At 47.8% G+C, this 14001-nt stretch overlaps 1 protein-coding gene across 3 annotated transcripts in view; it reads left to right on the top strand.

The window, feature by feature from the left end:
- Nucleotides 1–11198: 11198 nt before the first annotated feature.
- FGF14 (fibroblast growth factor 14) overlaps nucleotides 11199–14001 on the top strand; it is a 411789-nt gene continuing 408986 nt past the window's right edge. For 2 of the 3 annotated variants that reach the window (XM_064440620.1, XM_064440621.1), the window contains exon 1: nucleotides 11199–11937. In XM_064440620.1, the coding sequence (XP_064296690.1) occupies nucleotides 11730–11937 (208 nt within the window). In that variant the 5' untranslated portion in view covers nucleotides 11199–11729. The remainder of the gene's footprint in view (nucleotides 11938–14001) is intronic. The other variant, XM_064440622.1, reaches the window with a different exon arrangement.

Raw genomic sequence — 14001 nt, forward strand, 5'->3', positions numbered from 1 at the left:
GCTCCTGCAACATCTGAACCTATATCAATTTTGAACCTGTATTAATTTTAATTTCTAGATTTGTTGATTTTGCTGCTCTAGATATGACTTCAAATTTGTAAATGGGGTTAAAAGAAATAAATTTAATTCTGTTTTTTAATGCTTTGTTGCCTTCTCTCTTAAATGAAAACTAATGAAATGCTGCCCCTGAGCAGTCCTTGTTTTATTTAAAAAATAATAGCAGAATTGTTCAGATGTCCCCATGGAGGATGATTAGACATTATTCCAACCCATCCTCTGCTCTTACTTGTATCTCTATTAATGAAGAGCAACTCCAGCGATTTGACAGTTACTCCAGATTATCAAGAATGCATATGGGAAACAAACTTGGGCTTTGTTTTCCAACAGCACTCTCATTTTAACGCGCCTCATTTTAAAGTACCTTGTTCTACACTTCCATGACACAAGCCACAGAGTAGTCATTTAGTGTAATATAAATGCAAGATCTAAGATGTGTGGTAGTTACACTGTCGGTCTCTCCTGTAATTTATTATTTACAATATGTTCTCATTCATTTGCAGTGATGTACAAAAGTACATCACTATGTGTTTTAATTTATTAACTAGTAGATTGTTACCTCTGAGGCCTGTGCTCCAAGTACAAAGTAAAGGCTTTAACTGAAGTATTTTTGGTGGTGTCTGTGCAAACTCTGTGTCGTACAAGTGGCTACTCAAAAATTAACACATCAATGTAGCTGAAGAGCTGGTAAATTGCCCAGATCAGACCCTAAACTAATAATTTGGGTGGGGAAAAATATGAAAAAACCTGTCAACACGCAGTGAATATTTCTCCTTTGGAAAAAAAAAGTTGTTTAGAAAGATATTCTAGATTAACAGCTTATTCAGCATAAGCATCTACTAGATATTGATATGAAGAGAAAGACCTGAAAAGAGAAGTTATATGTGTTTTATTTAGTTCCTTTCACCCTACGGCAAGATTGTGCTTATTTTGTCTTTATTGGAGCTGCTAATTTTTAATTGGTATAGCAAAAAAGAATCATTCCAGATTTTTGATTTTAAAAAAAATTGCTAAAAAAAGGACTTAAGACATAACTCTCATTTGTAGATAAGCATTGCTACTTTATTCTTGCAGAAGACAAGATGTTACAGTGACTGCAACTGTAAATTCCTTCCAGATTAAAACCTTTCATACACTAGAGTGACAGTAAGGGGGTCTGAGTGTAAATGAGGAGAGCAAATGCCTTTGGAAAACCTTTGCCTTCCACTGCTCTGTCGTCACTTACACTGCTTTTATAGTCACTTTCACCTAAGCAGAATAAATGTAGCATAACGATAAATCAGAGGTCTCGACTTATCAAATCATTTCCAACTCTTTGTATACATGATAGCACAAGGAGAAAGGCAAGGGAGGACGCGGCTTCAGTGCCATGCAAATCTCTACACTGTGCAGGAACCTGTAAGGGAAGAACTAGAAAAAAGCAATGATGCTACCTGGAAGAACGTTAACTAGAAGAACATGAAATAATCATTGTAGGACCAGACAAAGAGACTCGCACTAGCTGTGCGAAGGTACTGCTTGCTTTCCTCACTGAAGAAGCTGGCCAACATTTTCAAGCTGGGTATTTAAATCAACATTGCCGCAGAGCAATCAAAATAAATGTCCCAATTTTCAGATTGGGTGTACTGTTGCAGTTTTTCTTGGCTCCAGAAAGTATGAATTCTCAGCACCTCAGAAGATCAAGCTGTTTATGTGGGTGGTGATCATAGTAGAAAGTTACCAATGTAGCTTAACTTGCACGTGCAGGAACCAGCATGTCCGCACACTGGGTATTTTTCATCAGTAGATGTCTGACCCACCTAATATTTTGCTCACTTGATTGCCAGTACGCTAATTTTTGAAATTAACCCAACTAGTTTTCACTTTCTGTTTATTGGCATTATATGTAATAAGACATTGGATTCAATTTGCAGATTAAAGCTCTTAAATGTAATCTCTACTATGGAGAGCCAGTCAGTAGAGTTAGTGGAGTCAAGAGTGGGTTTCAGCTGAAAGCCACTTACTATGACTATCACCAGGCGTCAAAATTTGAATTCAGTCTTGAATAGTCACTTTATGCATCCATTACAGGCTAATTGCATTCCTAGATGTAAAAAAATTTAAGTCCTGTTATAGCTGTCTTCAGCAATACTCATCCATTAATAAGACTCAGAAACAGAGAATACAGAAAACTCGTACTGTTCAACTGAAGCAGAAAGCATGGCTTTGGAGCTAAACAATGGAGAATGTTCTTGGTGCAGTCTCCACCAAGAAAAGATTTTTCTTTATTTAGACAGGAAGAAAAAGCAAAAGTGGGTCACCTGGGAGGACAAATTTCCAAATCTCAGGTGTGTCTTAATGGTACAGCAGAATTGCCTATCACAGTACTCAAACTAGATCTGAATTAATTCTGTCTTGGGTAAACCTTAGCTACTTTTATAGTTGGGAAAAAAAAAACCAGGAGAATAAGTCTTTGTTCTTCTTGATCACTTCTGCTGTGGAAATGGTTAGTGATAATGAAATCTGGCACGTAGAGAGCTCTCACTGAAAAAAACCAACAACTCTTGGCAGTGTCTCTGCTTACTAAACTCTTTAATTCCTTTAACTGCTTTTGTCTTATTTACCTGGGCTATTGACAAATTGTTTTATAGCATCTGACATATACATAGTATACAACAGAGAAAAAGTCTGAGTCAGTGACCTTAGCATTATGATCTTGGGTCAAGTCCTCAAAGTATTGCTTCCAGTGGGAAATACCTAAATATCTGTAATGGTTGTGCTGCAGCCTCTAACGTTAGACATGAAAAGAGTGGAGAAGAGTAGTGTCAATACCTCTTTTCAGCAAGCAATTCAGTGGAATGTTCATTTGCTTTTTGTCTGAGCCCTCATGAAAACACATGCATAGAAATTTCTCATCGTTCATTATGCTGATGCCAGGAAGGACAGTGTCTGAGACTGTGTTGGGAATGGGGCAAAACCAACTCATTTTTTCCTTACAATGACAAATTTTTACAGAGCATTCACAACTCCTATGTCTCCCTCTCCTGAATGGGGGAGCTCCAGCAGCTTTCCAATACAGCTCTGCATTTGTAGCTGTGCCCTGCTGCTGAAGGATCAGCCTTTGTCGTGACCTGGGAAATGAAAGGAAAGGCACCTTAGATCCTTCTCAGTTATGTTTAACACCATGTTTTCCTTTGCCAATTGATATTTTGACCCTCTGCCTATGCTGCACACAGCTATCCGTTCCCTCACATCTGGAGAGGCAGTGCTGTGGCAACCACATCCCTTTCTAAGTTCACATTGAGGGATACAGCCACCTGGTTCTTCATTAGGCTACTAAAAGATGCTTCTCATTTGTACCTAACATGGGAAAATCTACACGCCCCTGCAGTGTGCCAGAAAAAAACAAAGGAAGAACTAGAAATCTGTCCCAGCTCTCTCCTGAGCTTGACATGTTTCTGGGCATGTCTGGAAAGAGAAATGCTGAATCTACAGTAGGGCTCAAAGATCTTCACATAGGTGGAGACATCTAATGCCTGGTTCATGTATGCTTTGCTCTATTGCACTGTTACAGCTAATGGCAATGATAGGATCTAGTGATTAGATAATCACACTTTTTAGGCTGAAGAGGGTCTTTTGCTGCCAGGTCTACAACTGGCTAATTTTGTGGATGGACTGGATTCAGTTCTCTGCATAATCAATGGAAAGATAAAGATACTCAGGTAGAGCAGACTGGGTTTCCCCTCTTGCGTCATGTGGCCGAGTGTCTACAATTTCAGTGAGATCAGTTCCCATGTCAGGCAACTATACAGTAATAGGTAAGTCAACTTCTATCTCCAGCTATTTCTTACTTACCTATTGGAAGGGCATTTCTCTTATCTCATCTTTTGACAGTTTCATATTGCTGGCTAAATTAGATGCGTTACACAACAAGCCAAGCCTGGACAATAATTTATTCTAAGGGAAAAAAACGTGTACTTGATTCATGTTTTGAACGGTTTGGATTCTCTTCCTTCGGGGGACTCTGATTTCCTCCTGTGGGTGATTGTTTCAGAGAAAATATATTTTTGTATGAAAATACTGCAGATAAAAATACTTCAGGAAAAAAGTCCTCTGTGTGAAGCAGGTACGCGTTTGCAAATTTCCCTGGTCTGCTTTGATGGCAAACAGATTTCTGCTGTTCTTTGGTGATCTGTCCTCACAGTGCTGCATTGTCTACGCATTTCCCTGCAATTTGTATAAATAGCTTGGCAGCCCACCGCACCACCTTTTGTGCCCACCACTTTAATTGGTGCAGCTGCTGCTTTAGGGTGCTCTGCTAAATGGCGCCAAGGCAAATATAAACAGTCTGCAAACACATGTTCAGGCTTGTCACCACTGTACTTCTCTTTATCTCATCAGGAACTGAGTCTCTGCTTTCTGTATCAGTTACACTCTCATTTAGAACAACATATATTTTATGCTTCCTTGTTGGATCATAGCATGAAGTATAAGGTATCATGCTTTGCTTATGCTTTCATCAGTGTTTGCTGGTTTTCTATTCTAAGGATCTTTCAGAGACTTCATTACTCCTAACTCTCAGGTCAGTGACAAAACACTACCGTATCTTCTTTTCCTGATAGTTTGATTTCTTCACATCTTTCAAATACAATAAATATAAACTGAGACACAGACGTAAAAGCTTTTAGGAAGCTCTGCTGAAGCAGAATTATTTCATTCCAGTTAAACCATTTGAAGCATTTCGCTGTCCTTCACTGACACAATTTTTAATTTAGCCACAGAGCTGTAACACAAATGTTTTGCCCTTTAAGAACTATACAAGTTTCACTAGTTGGTCTTCATAGCAATTACACATATCTGAAATTAAATCAAGCAACTACAGATACAAAACTATTGTACCACCTAAACAACTTAGACTAAACTATTAAGTCTTTCCTCTGTCCTAAAATCTGCAATATTTGCTTAGATTCACAGTTAAGCTCCTTCAATGCCATTGCCCTTAAGTCCTTGAGACTTTTCTTGCCGTGTATTTGTTTTATCTTAACTGTAACTGCTTCTTCAATGTTTTTATATTTCTCAAATTACTACCCTCTGCCCTGTAGTACATGCTCTTGCACTTTATGAGACTTCTATTATTGAAGGGAAAGAAAAGAGCCACAACCTGCATTTGAAAGTGATTTGTTTAAAAATGAATGCCTTCTGCTCTTGTTAGTACCCATAGCCGTCTTTTGTTTGTATGACGACAACGATCTCAGATTTGCTATAGATTGCGGTCTCTGCAACAACCAGCTTGCGTTTCCACAGAGCAAAACACTGCAGTATTAGCCTCGCAACTTAAACAGAGATATTGCCCAGTTCCCTCCTATAACCAGAGTGCTTTACAGCTGCAAATATGTCATGGAGTGGCCAGGGCTCTGCTCACCAAAGTTTCTGTTAGTTGAGCCAGGCTCTGTGCTGAAGCCGGCTGGAGTCTGTACAGGGCAGCCCCCAAGAGCTCAGCCAGGAGACGGCTGCAGGCAGAAAAACTCAATCTGTAAATCGCTGTTTCGTCTCTAACCCCTGCCCAAGTGCCTTAAAGGCGGTCACTGCCATCTGGTTGCCGCAGGTTAGGCAGAGGTTAAGTACGGCCATCACAACCTGTTCAGGCACGTCTGCCCCAAGTCTGATGGAGGGAATTTTAATAGGCTTCCTGAAGACAACTCCTACATGTAAACCTACACGGGTCCCTCGCGCATCGTATGTCACCCTGGTTGCTGGACTCTGTGCTCTGCCAGACCATCTGCATTTAGCTTCTCCCTTGGAAAAAGCAGGGGTGATACATACCCCAGTGGACTGATACATGTTTATGGCCGTCGGGCCTGCCATTTGCCAGGGGAGGTGTTCATACAGTTAAGGCATGCAGGAGCATTTCTGTCCTTCTATGAACATCTCGTGTTTTTTACAGGTTGGTGAAAGAATTAAATTTTTTCTAACATGGGACAATATCTGAGTTGTCCCAGTCTGGCTGTTTCTTCCAAGTTAGGTCTTTCATTCTTTCCTGCAAAGATACATATAGCCCAGGCACAGCCTTTTACTGTGTTTACCGGACCCAGCATGCCGAGGTCTTGATCTTTGACTAAAGCTCTTTGGCATTACTACAATAATAACAACAAATTGTTCAGCGAGGTGATCTTGGCACCTCCCTCTAAAGCATTTCACTGTGCTTCCAGTCCAAAACAAGGTAACAGACTAGGGTTTCTGATCTGGGTTTCCAAGTGTCAGACCATCTCGTGTAACACTCAGTCAATCACACTCACAATCCCACCCACCTCCCAGTTACTCTCTCATGAAATCTTACTATACTGTATGGAGACAGTAGGATTCCTCCCAGAATTGCTCCTCCTGAACACCAGGACCTCAGGCCCCTACTGAGCAGGCAGCTCAAGGCCCTTTTGCTCCCATTCAGTTAGCTCCCTCTTTCCCACACAGGCAATGCAGTCACGGGATACCAGGCTGGTAAGATAGAGACGCCGCTTATGCACGTGAAAATATCCACTTGCCCTAGTGAGCTAAAACAATCCCGGGACCTCAGCGTATGTTCACCTTTACCCAGGCTACCCAACCAGGCATCACCAGTACAGGGCACCAGTTCACCAGTGCACCACCAGTTTAGGTCACTATTCAGGTGAGTTGCCCTGCAGTTCTTTCTTCTCCTTGGAACAACAGGGAAGGCTACCTGATATTTGGTGACTTATTTTTGTATATATGTAGTTACAAATCTGGCTAACATCTGCTTGTGAGAATATGGTCTATTCTCCATTGTCTCCCTTCCTTTCTCAGATAAGAAATGCCACCCTTACACTCCTACAGAAATTGGCACTGGGATAGAACTGGTGGATCAGCATGTTCTAATTTGTAAGATCGTGCAGTGTTTAAACTCATCCTCTTCGTTCCCTCAGGGCGAGTGCGCCCATATGCTGAATTGCGGGAGAATGACAATCCCTCCTTCTTCCCATTCCCACTAGGAGCATTTCCAAACATTGCCAAAAGGGCTAGATCCCTTTACCTCCATTGTTCTTGGTACTTGGGCAGTGCTTTCTGATGTTCTCTCTGCGGAATAAGTAAAAAAATCTACTATGATTATGATGAAGAGTTCAGCCTCATCTACTCCTCTAGACACTACCCCCAGCTCAGAAGAGGAAGAGATGAAGAGGGTTTCAGAACTAGCTGTCTCCAAGGATGGCAAGAGTATACAGCTACAAATATTTAGTTTGGGAGACAACTTGCAGGTAAGATGCCTAAACTGAATTATCCGTATATGTAAACCTGTGAGCTGAGTATCCAAGCTCCAGTCTAATCAACAGGGATTTAGGAGCTCTGCACAGTTGCCTATGCATAGATAGCCATGGCTGTCCTTTTGGGTTGCTCTAGGATGTACCGTGTGGCCTCCATCTGCAGCTCCAAAAGGGCCTGGGTCTCCCATAGATCCAGAATCATATCTGCCATGCCAGGTATCCTAGGAAGTCTCGGATGCCTCTAGATGCCTACGTTTCAGCAACCAAATCAAGTTCCAGATCTACATGGACTATAATGGAGTATAACCATCTAGTTCGCAGGTAGACATCTAGATGTCTTGTTCTGCAGGCTCAGTCTCACCAAATGGTAGCTGCCATCTTTGCATTTTCTAGACTATAGGGAAATATGCAGGCTCTGCATTTTAGAAGACAAGGGAGTTTACGGCTGATGTGTGAACAGCTAACCATGTCTAATTTACTCTTGCAATCAATGTGCATAGCAAAACTTTGGGTTGAGGGGGTTATTCAGTCCACAGTCTTACCGAATAGTATATAGGATGCTTCTATGGTAGGTAGGTAGACGTTCTTTGATGTCTTGGGAAAACCGTCTCTGTTCTCAAAGGGCTTCCAGAACAAGGCTTTGCTTAGTTTTCCTTGCATAAAAATCAGTCCTTTGATGCCACCACCCCATGAGGATGGGTTACCTAGAATTTGCCTTCTCCATCACCATCACCGTGGCCTCCTGCATGGAGTCCCTAGGTAATGACTTATTTTCTCTTGTTCAGAAGACAGGGACTCTTGGTGGTGTGCTATAAAAGCAAGGGACCTTTCATTTTCTTACATTCTTCCTCTCTCCTAAACCTGCAACATTATCCATCCATCCGTCCGAGGTCTTCTTGGTACAGCCTGAGCGGCCAGAACACCCCACTGCTGCTTTCACCCTTTCCCCCAAATGGGAACCTGAAATCCTTGGAGGAGGAGCCGAACCAAATACCACCTGTTGGTTTTTCACTTCTCTTGACTTACAAGGACTACGCAGATGACATTTTCTTCCGCAGGTCTGCCCACCTTTTAAGCCTACATCTCTCTTCAAGTAAAGTCATCTTCTCCCATGGTCCTAAGACAGATAAGAATCCTTGAGGGAATGTTTCCTTCTCTTTGGCCAGGCCATTTTTTGATTTGATCTCTTGCACATTGTACGCAGTAAAGTATGAAATTTATTTTTGTTCATGAATCTTCCTACTGTGATAAAATGCTTACACCCAGTTCGGTGTCAGTTAATGACAGGCCATTTATAAATTAATTAAAGTGTTGAAAAGGATAATTTATACTTAGGCTAAGTAGGTTTAAGTGTATGTTTTAGACTTTTTAAGGTTGTTGTACATATATTGCCTGAGAAGAAGAGAATTCCTCTGTTTTTTTCCACATTAGGTCAACTCTTCTTTTGAAAGGCTAATCTTTCCACGACTTTGTTTTTGCATAAAGAGAAATTCTGAATAAATTCTTGCTCCTGCTCTCAGGTTTTTCTTTGCAGGCCTGCCATGTCTTGGGGACCTCTTCAAGGGCATTAAGTTACCAGACAGGCAAGGTGAATGTTAGTTTTCTCCGCTGAGATATGGAGTTTCTGCTTCTGTTCTAATTGCGGTAAACCTTAAATCATACAGCACCATCAGAACCAGCCCCCCTCGGTTCTGTACCACAATTCCTGACATCTGAATGATGGTGAGATGCTAAAGAGAAGTTTTACTTTCATTTAGAAAGTAGGGAGTTACCTGCTAGCCTGAGGGAGGTATATAAACCAATTACTTGGGTGGAAAGCTTGTAAATGACTTTTTATTTTCTACAGATCGCAGACTGTTCCCAGCCATATAATGTTGGCTCTTGTGGTCAAGGGAAGATAGACATAGACCTCAGATATTTTGGGAAGACTCTAGATCAATTTTATGTTTGTAGGCAGTCGTGACATATGAGCTACCATGAATAGCACTTGGGCTGCTGTGAACTCCCAGCCAGCTGGCTGCAAGGTGTCCGAGCCAGCTCGTCTTCCCGGCAACCCGTGTAACATCTGCGCCCCAGGAAGGGCAGGCAGTTGGTTAGCTCGCCAGGCACCGCAGCTGAGGGGATGGGACAAGGGACCAAGCCACTTCTTAGCATTAACTCCTGCTGTGACCTTTGCATCACTCTCTTTCTAACCTCCCTTAAATTTCATCAATCAAGCTTTTCTTGCTTATTTTTATCTTTGCAGACTGGGGTGCTGAGAGGTAGGCACCTATCCCCCTCCCCCCACCCCGATGTTCTGCAAACTCCATGGGTCACCACTCACAATATAGCCCTTCATTCCTGTCCGTCGTCCTTCATCTCTGTAAAACAGGGTAATGGTGTTTAAATATCATGTAGAGAACGATCTGGCAACCAAGCAGTTCATCTATATGTATAAATCCAGAATCTTGCTGAAATTAAAACTATGGGAAAATTTTCGGTTCCCAGCGCTATCGCTGGTGTGCTGACCAAATGTTTACTGTAAGAGTTTCCCAAACGTTGGTAACCAGACGAGATCCTGGCAGGGCAGGAAAAGCACACACACAAACCTCTGCATTTTTCATACTTTAGTCTGACACTTCCTGGGGCAACAGTGGCTTCCACACCAACATCTGACCATGCCTGAATGCAAATATTAATGGACACGACATAGGTGAAAACAGTGTCCTGGTACTTCTATTTTGTACTCTGTTACTGGAAAAAGTTAATGGTCAAAGAGCGAACCTTTGTCCAAAGAGATGATCATGAAGGTTGTTATTGATGACTTTGGCACTGAGGGACAGAGGAGAGAGGGGAGGAGAGGGAGCTGTTTGCTGTCCCGTTTCCATCACCTCTGTTTTCTCCTTCCACCTTCTTCTCAGCAGTTCCTTTCTACTACTACTTCATCATCTTTTCCCTCATTTATTCACACTCTCTCTCCCATCACTTCCAGCACCTGCCAGCATCCAGCAGAGCATCTAAAGGGGAGAGGGAGAACACGGGCATCGGTTTCTGGCTCTTTCAGTGCCACCGCTGCCACGCATGGGTGCAGCCGCTGTGGGCTTGGTCGGCGCAGCCCTCCCTCAGAGGTCAGGGAGGACTGGTGGAAGGGCAGTGCTCCTGGGTGGGACTATGGGGAGCAGTGAGGGGCACTGCACGGGAGCCGCTCCGTCTGCCTCTGGGCCTCTCAACGTGTACGCGTGGCAGGTGCTTTGTGGGGTTATCTTAGCATTGCCTCTGCAGGTATAACGCAGTGCTTGGGAACCCCAGTCACAGCCCAGGACTCTACCGTCCTAACGTGAGAGGGACGGCACTTGCCTCTGCTGGGGCAACCCCAAAACCTCACCTTTGAGAACGCTTTTTAGGGATGACGCCTGCGGGCAGAGCATCCAGAAACACCGTCTTCAGGTCGATTGACACCACTCCCTGCTGCGTTGACCATTTGCATTGAGAGCACGGCATGACCGAGACGGGCGAAAGCCAGCCTTTTTTTTTTTTGGGGGGGGGGGGGGGGCAGGTATCAGTGAGGGGGTCAGGACGCTTCATGGCGGCGGCGGGGTGGGTGGGGTGAGGTGTCCGCGGCCTGCGGGGCACCTCTGGGGCAGCCCTCCTGCCCTCCCCCGCGGGCGGTGCCGGGCCGGGCCGGGCCGCACGTGGGTACGTGACGGCGATCGGGGCCGGCGGGGGCTCGGCGGCTCCTCCTCCCCCGGCGCCCGGCGGCGACTGGGCGCCGAGGCTGCGGCGGGCGGCGGGGGGCGGCGCGGGGCGGGGGGTGCTGCCTCCTGCGCGGCGGTGCGGGGCGCAGCGGCAGCCGGGGCCGGCAGGAGAGCGGCCCGCGCGGGCGAGGGCGGGCGGCGGCGGCGGGGCAGCGGCGGGACTGCGGGGCACCGGCGGGGCTGCGGGCGGGGTCGCGCCCGCGGCCGGCAGCCGTCTCTGCGCCCTGAGCCAGCCGGGCTTCGCCGGGTGCCGGCGGTGCGCTCTCCCGCCGCGGGGCTGCACAATGGCAGTCGTTCCGTAGGATGGATCCTGCCGTGGCTTTTGTTCTGCAGATCCACCCATCCTCCTAGCAGTCAAGTACCAGGCTATGGTTTTTTTTTTTCTCCCTGGGGATCTTTCTTCCGCGTTTTGCCGGTGTCTCCGATGAGGTTTTGGCCTCGGCTGGGATTTCACTACCTTACTTTTCGTTTGGCTTCGTGCTGAAACAGAAACAAAAACCAAACCAAAACAAAAAAGGGATTTCTTTTATTTTCTCTCCACGCTTTTGGTTCTAATCCAGCGTTGATCTAGGGGGAATAACCATTCAGCCTGGCTGAAAAAAAAGCATCCGTTGAAAAGTCTCAAAGAAATACACCACGTGAGGAAAAAAAACTGGGAGAAGATCGGAATATAATCGGTTTTTCTATGATAAAACTGGTGCCCCTCTTCAGGAGAACTGGTCTCAATTTATTATTATGCAACCACAAGGATCTCTTCTTTCTCAGGGTGTATAAGCTGCTGGATTGCTTTTCGCCCAAATCAATGTGGTTTCTTTGGAACATTTTCAGCAAAGGATCGCATATGCTGCAGTGTCTTTGTGGCAAGAGTCTTAAGAAAAACAAGAACCAAACTGGTAAGCAATCCATTGCACTGCGTTGTTTTTCTTTTATGCTACCCTGTCTGTTGCTCGCCGAGGTAGATCTGCAATCCTGCTGAGGGGAGAAGGGGGGAAATATAACGAGACAGCACGGACATGCATGGCCATACGTGTATGAATAAGCAAGGAGCGGTATGGATTAGCTTCAGCCACTGTCACCACGGGGGAAAAAAAAAATCAAAGGCGACCCTAGCCCAGCCCGCATCTCCTAGTTTCTATGTGCTGTTTCCAAGGAGGAAACTTTTATATCGCTACCCTTTTTGAGGGAAGCCGGTAAAGCCCCCCCACCCCCGGTCCCGACCCCGGTGCGAGCCCCCCCGTGCCCACCCCCACGCAGTTTTGGGAAGAGGAGCCCGGCTCTCCCGTGCTGGTGGGAGCCGGCCCTGCCTGCGGTGGGTGAGTGTGCCGGGGCTCAGGTCCTGCACAGCACTTTCTGATTAGCTTGCAATATGTCAAACACCACCACCCCCCCCCGCCCCCCGCCACACACACACACACACACACACACACACTTGGCTTTTTGCAGCCAAGCCCGACACCCCCTCACCCACCCACCACCGCTCACCCCTGGCTGGGGGCTCCCCGTTAGCACTCACCCCCCCCGGGACTCTAGGCCAGGAAGGTGCAGGGGGGGTGAGGAAAGGGGGTGGACACTTTCTCGGGGCTTTGTGCCCAGACGGCAACTCCTATGCCAAGCGGCGGCGGCAGCAGCGCCCGGGCGGCTGCGTCTCCTCCGCCTCCCGGTGCCGGGATGACCCCTCTGGACACACGCCGGTGTCTCTGCCTGCGTCTCCGTGTCTGCCTGGCAGCCGGGATCGTGCGCTTCGGTTCAGCCCGGCTCCGAGGGGGAAACTTGCAGTACATTACATAAGAAATGCAAATGCAGGTGCTCTGGGCCGCCCGGTCCCGGGGGGGTCACGCCGCTGCTGTTGCATCCCTCTTGCTCGGGGCGGCCGTGCGGCCAAGCCCGCCGCTTGGCGAGCAAGGTGGGCGAGAAGAAGGGATGCTGGGCGGGCGGGCGGGGGAGCCGGGAGCTTTTCAGAGGAAATACCGGCCCTCCCCGCCCCCCCCCCCCCCCCCCGGGCTCTGGTGTCCCCCCGCCGCCGCCGTGCTCGCTCCCCCCGGCCGGCAGGTTGTCTGCAAGCACTTCTGCGTGCCTGGGGAGGCGACAGCGGCTGGAGCCCGGGCTGTGAGGGGATGGATGCCGTGTGTGTGTGTGTGTGTGTGTGTGTGTGTGTGTGTGTGTGTGTGTGCCGGCTGCCCTGCAGTGGCAGCTCCCGAGCAGGAGGCTCCTGACGCTGGCACTGCAGTGTAGTAGATCATAGGCTCTCCTTGCTTCTCTGACACCCCAACATCAACAAGCAGCAGCCCTGGCAGCCCGCACCCCTCTCCGCCCCGACAGCCGGGGTGCCGGCTCCTGCTTCGCCCGGCTCAGGGCCGGTGCAGAGAGTCGTGGTGGGCACCTCGGCGGCTTTTTTTCTCTGCCCCCCCCCCCCCCCCCCCCCCCCCGTTCCCGTTTGCGAGCTCGTCTCGCCCCTTTTCTCCCCGCCGCTGCCGCTGCAGCAAAGAGCAGCCACTTCTCAGCATACCAAAGAGGCCGAAATGCCCCGCCGGAGGCTCTCAGCCTCCGGCAAAGTGCCCTTTGCTTCACTCGGCCCTTGGCGCTGCAGCGAGCCGCCCACCTTCTCCTCCTGCCCCTCACCCCCGCCCCCGGGCGGAGGACACCTTCCAAGCCGTGTGCCCCCTCGGGCGGGACGGGGCGGGGCAGCCGACCACCCTCCCGCAGCCCATGGGGCGCCCCCTCATCCCCCTGCCCGGGCCGTGACCGCAGGGGCAGAGCAGAGCCCGCCCTGCCCGCCGCCGACCGCCCCCCACGGGGGGCCCGGCTCCAGCGCCGAGGTGCTCTGGGCGATGCTCCGGACGAAGGGCTTGGGGGGGGTTTCTAGACCTTTCAGTTTGCATACCGGGGCGGGGAGGGGGGGGGGGAAGGCAAATACCGCCCTCCCGGCCCCCCCCAGGGCCCATGTCCTTTGCTTGCGG

The sequence above is a fragment of the Phalacrocorax carbo genome, chromosome 1 (genome assembly GCF_963921805.1).
Source record: "Phalacrocorax carbo chromosome 1, bPhaCar2.1, whole genome shotgun sequence".
Taxonomy (NCBI): Eukaryota; Metazoa; Chordata; class Aves; order Suliformes; family Phalacrocoracidae; genus Phalacrocorax; species Phalacrocorax carbo.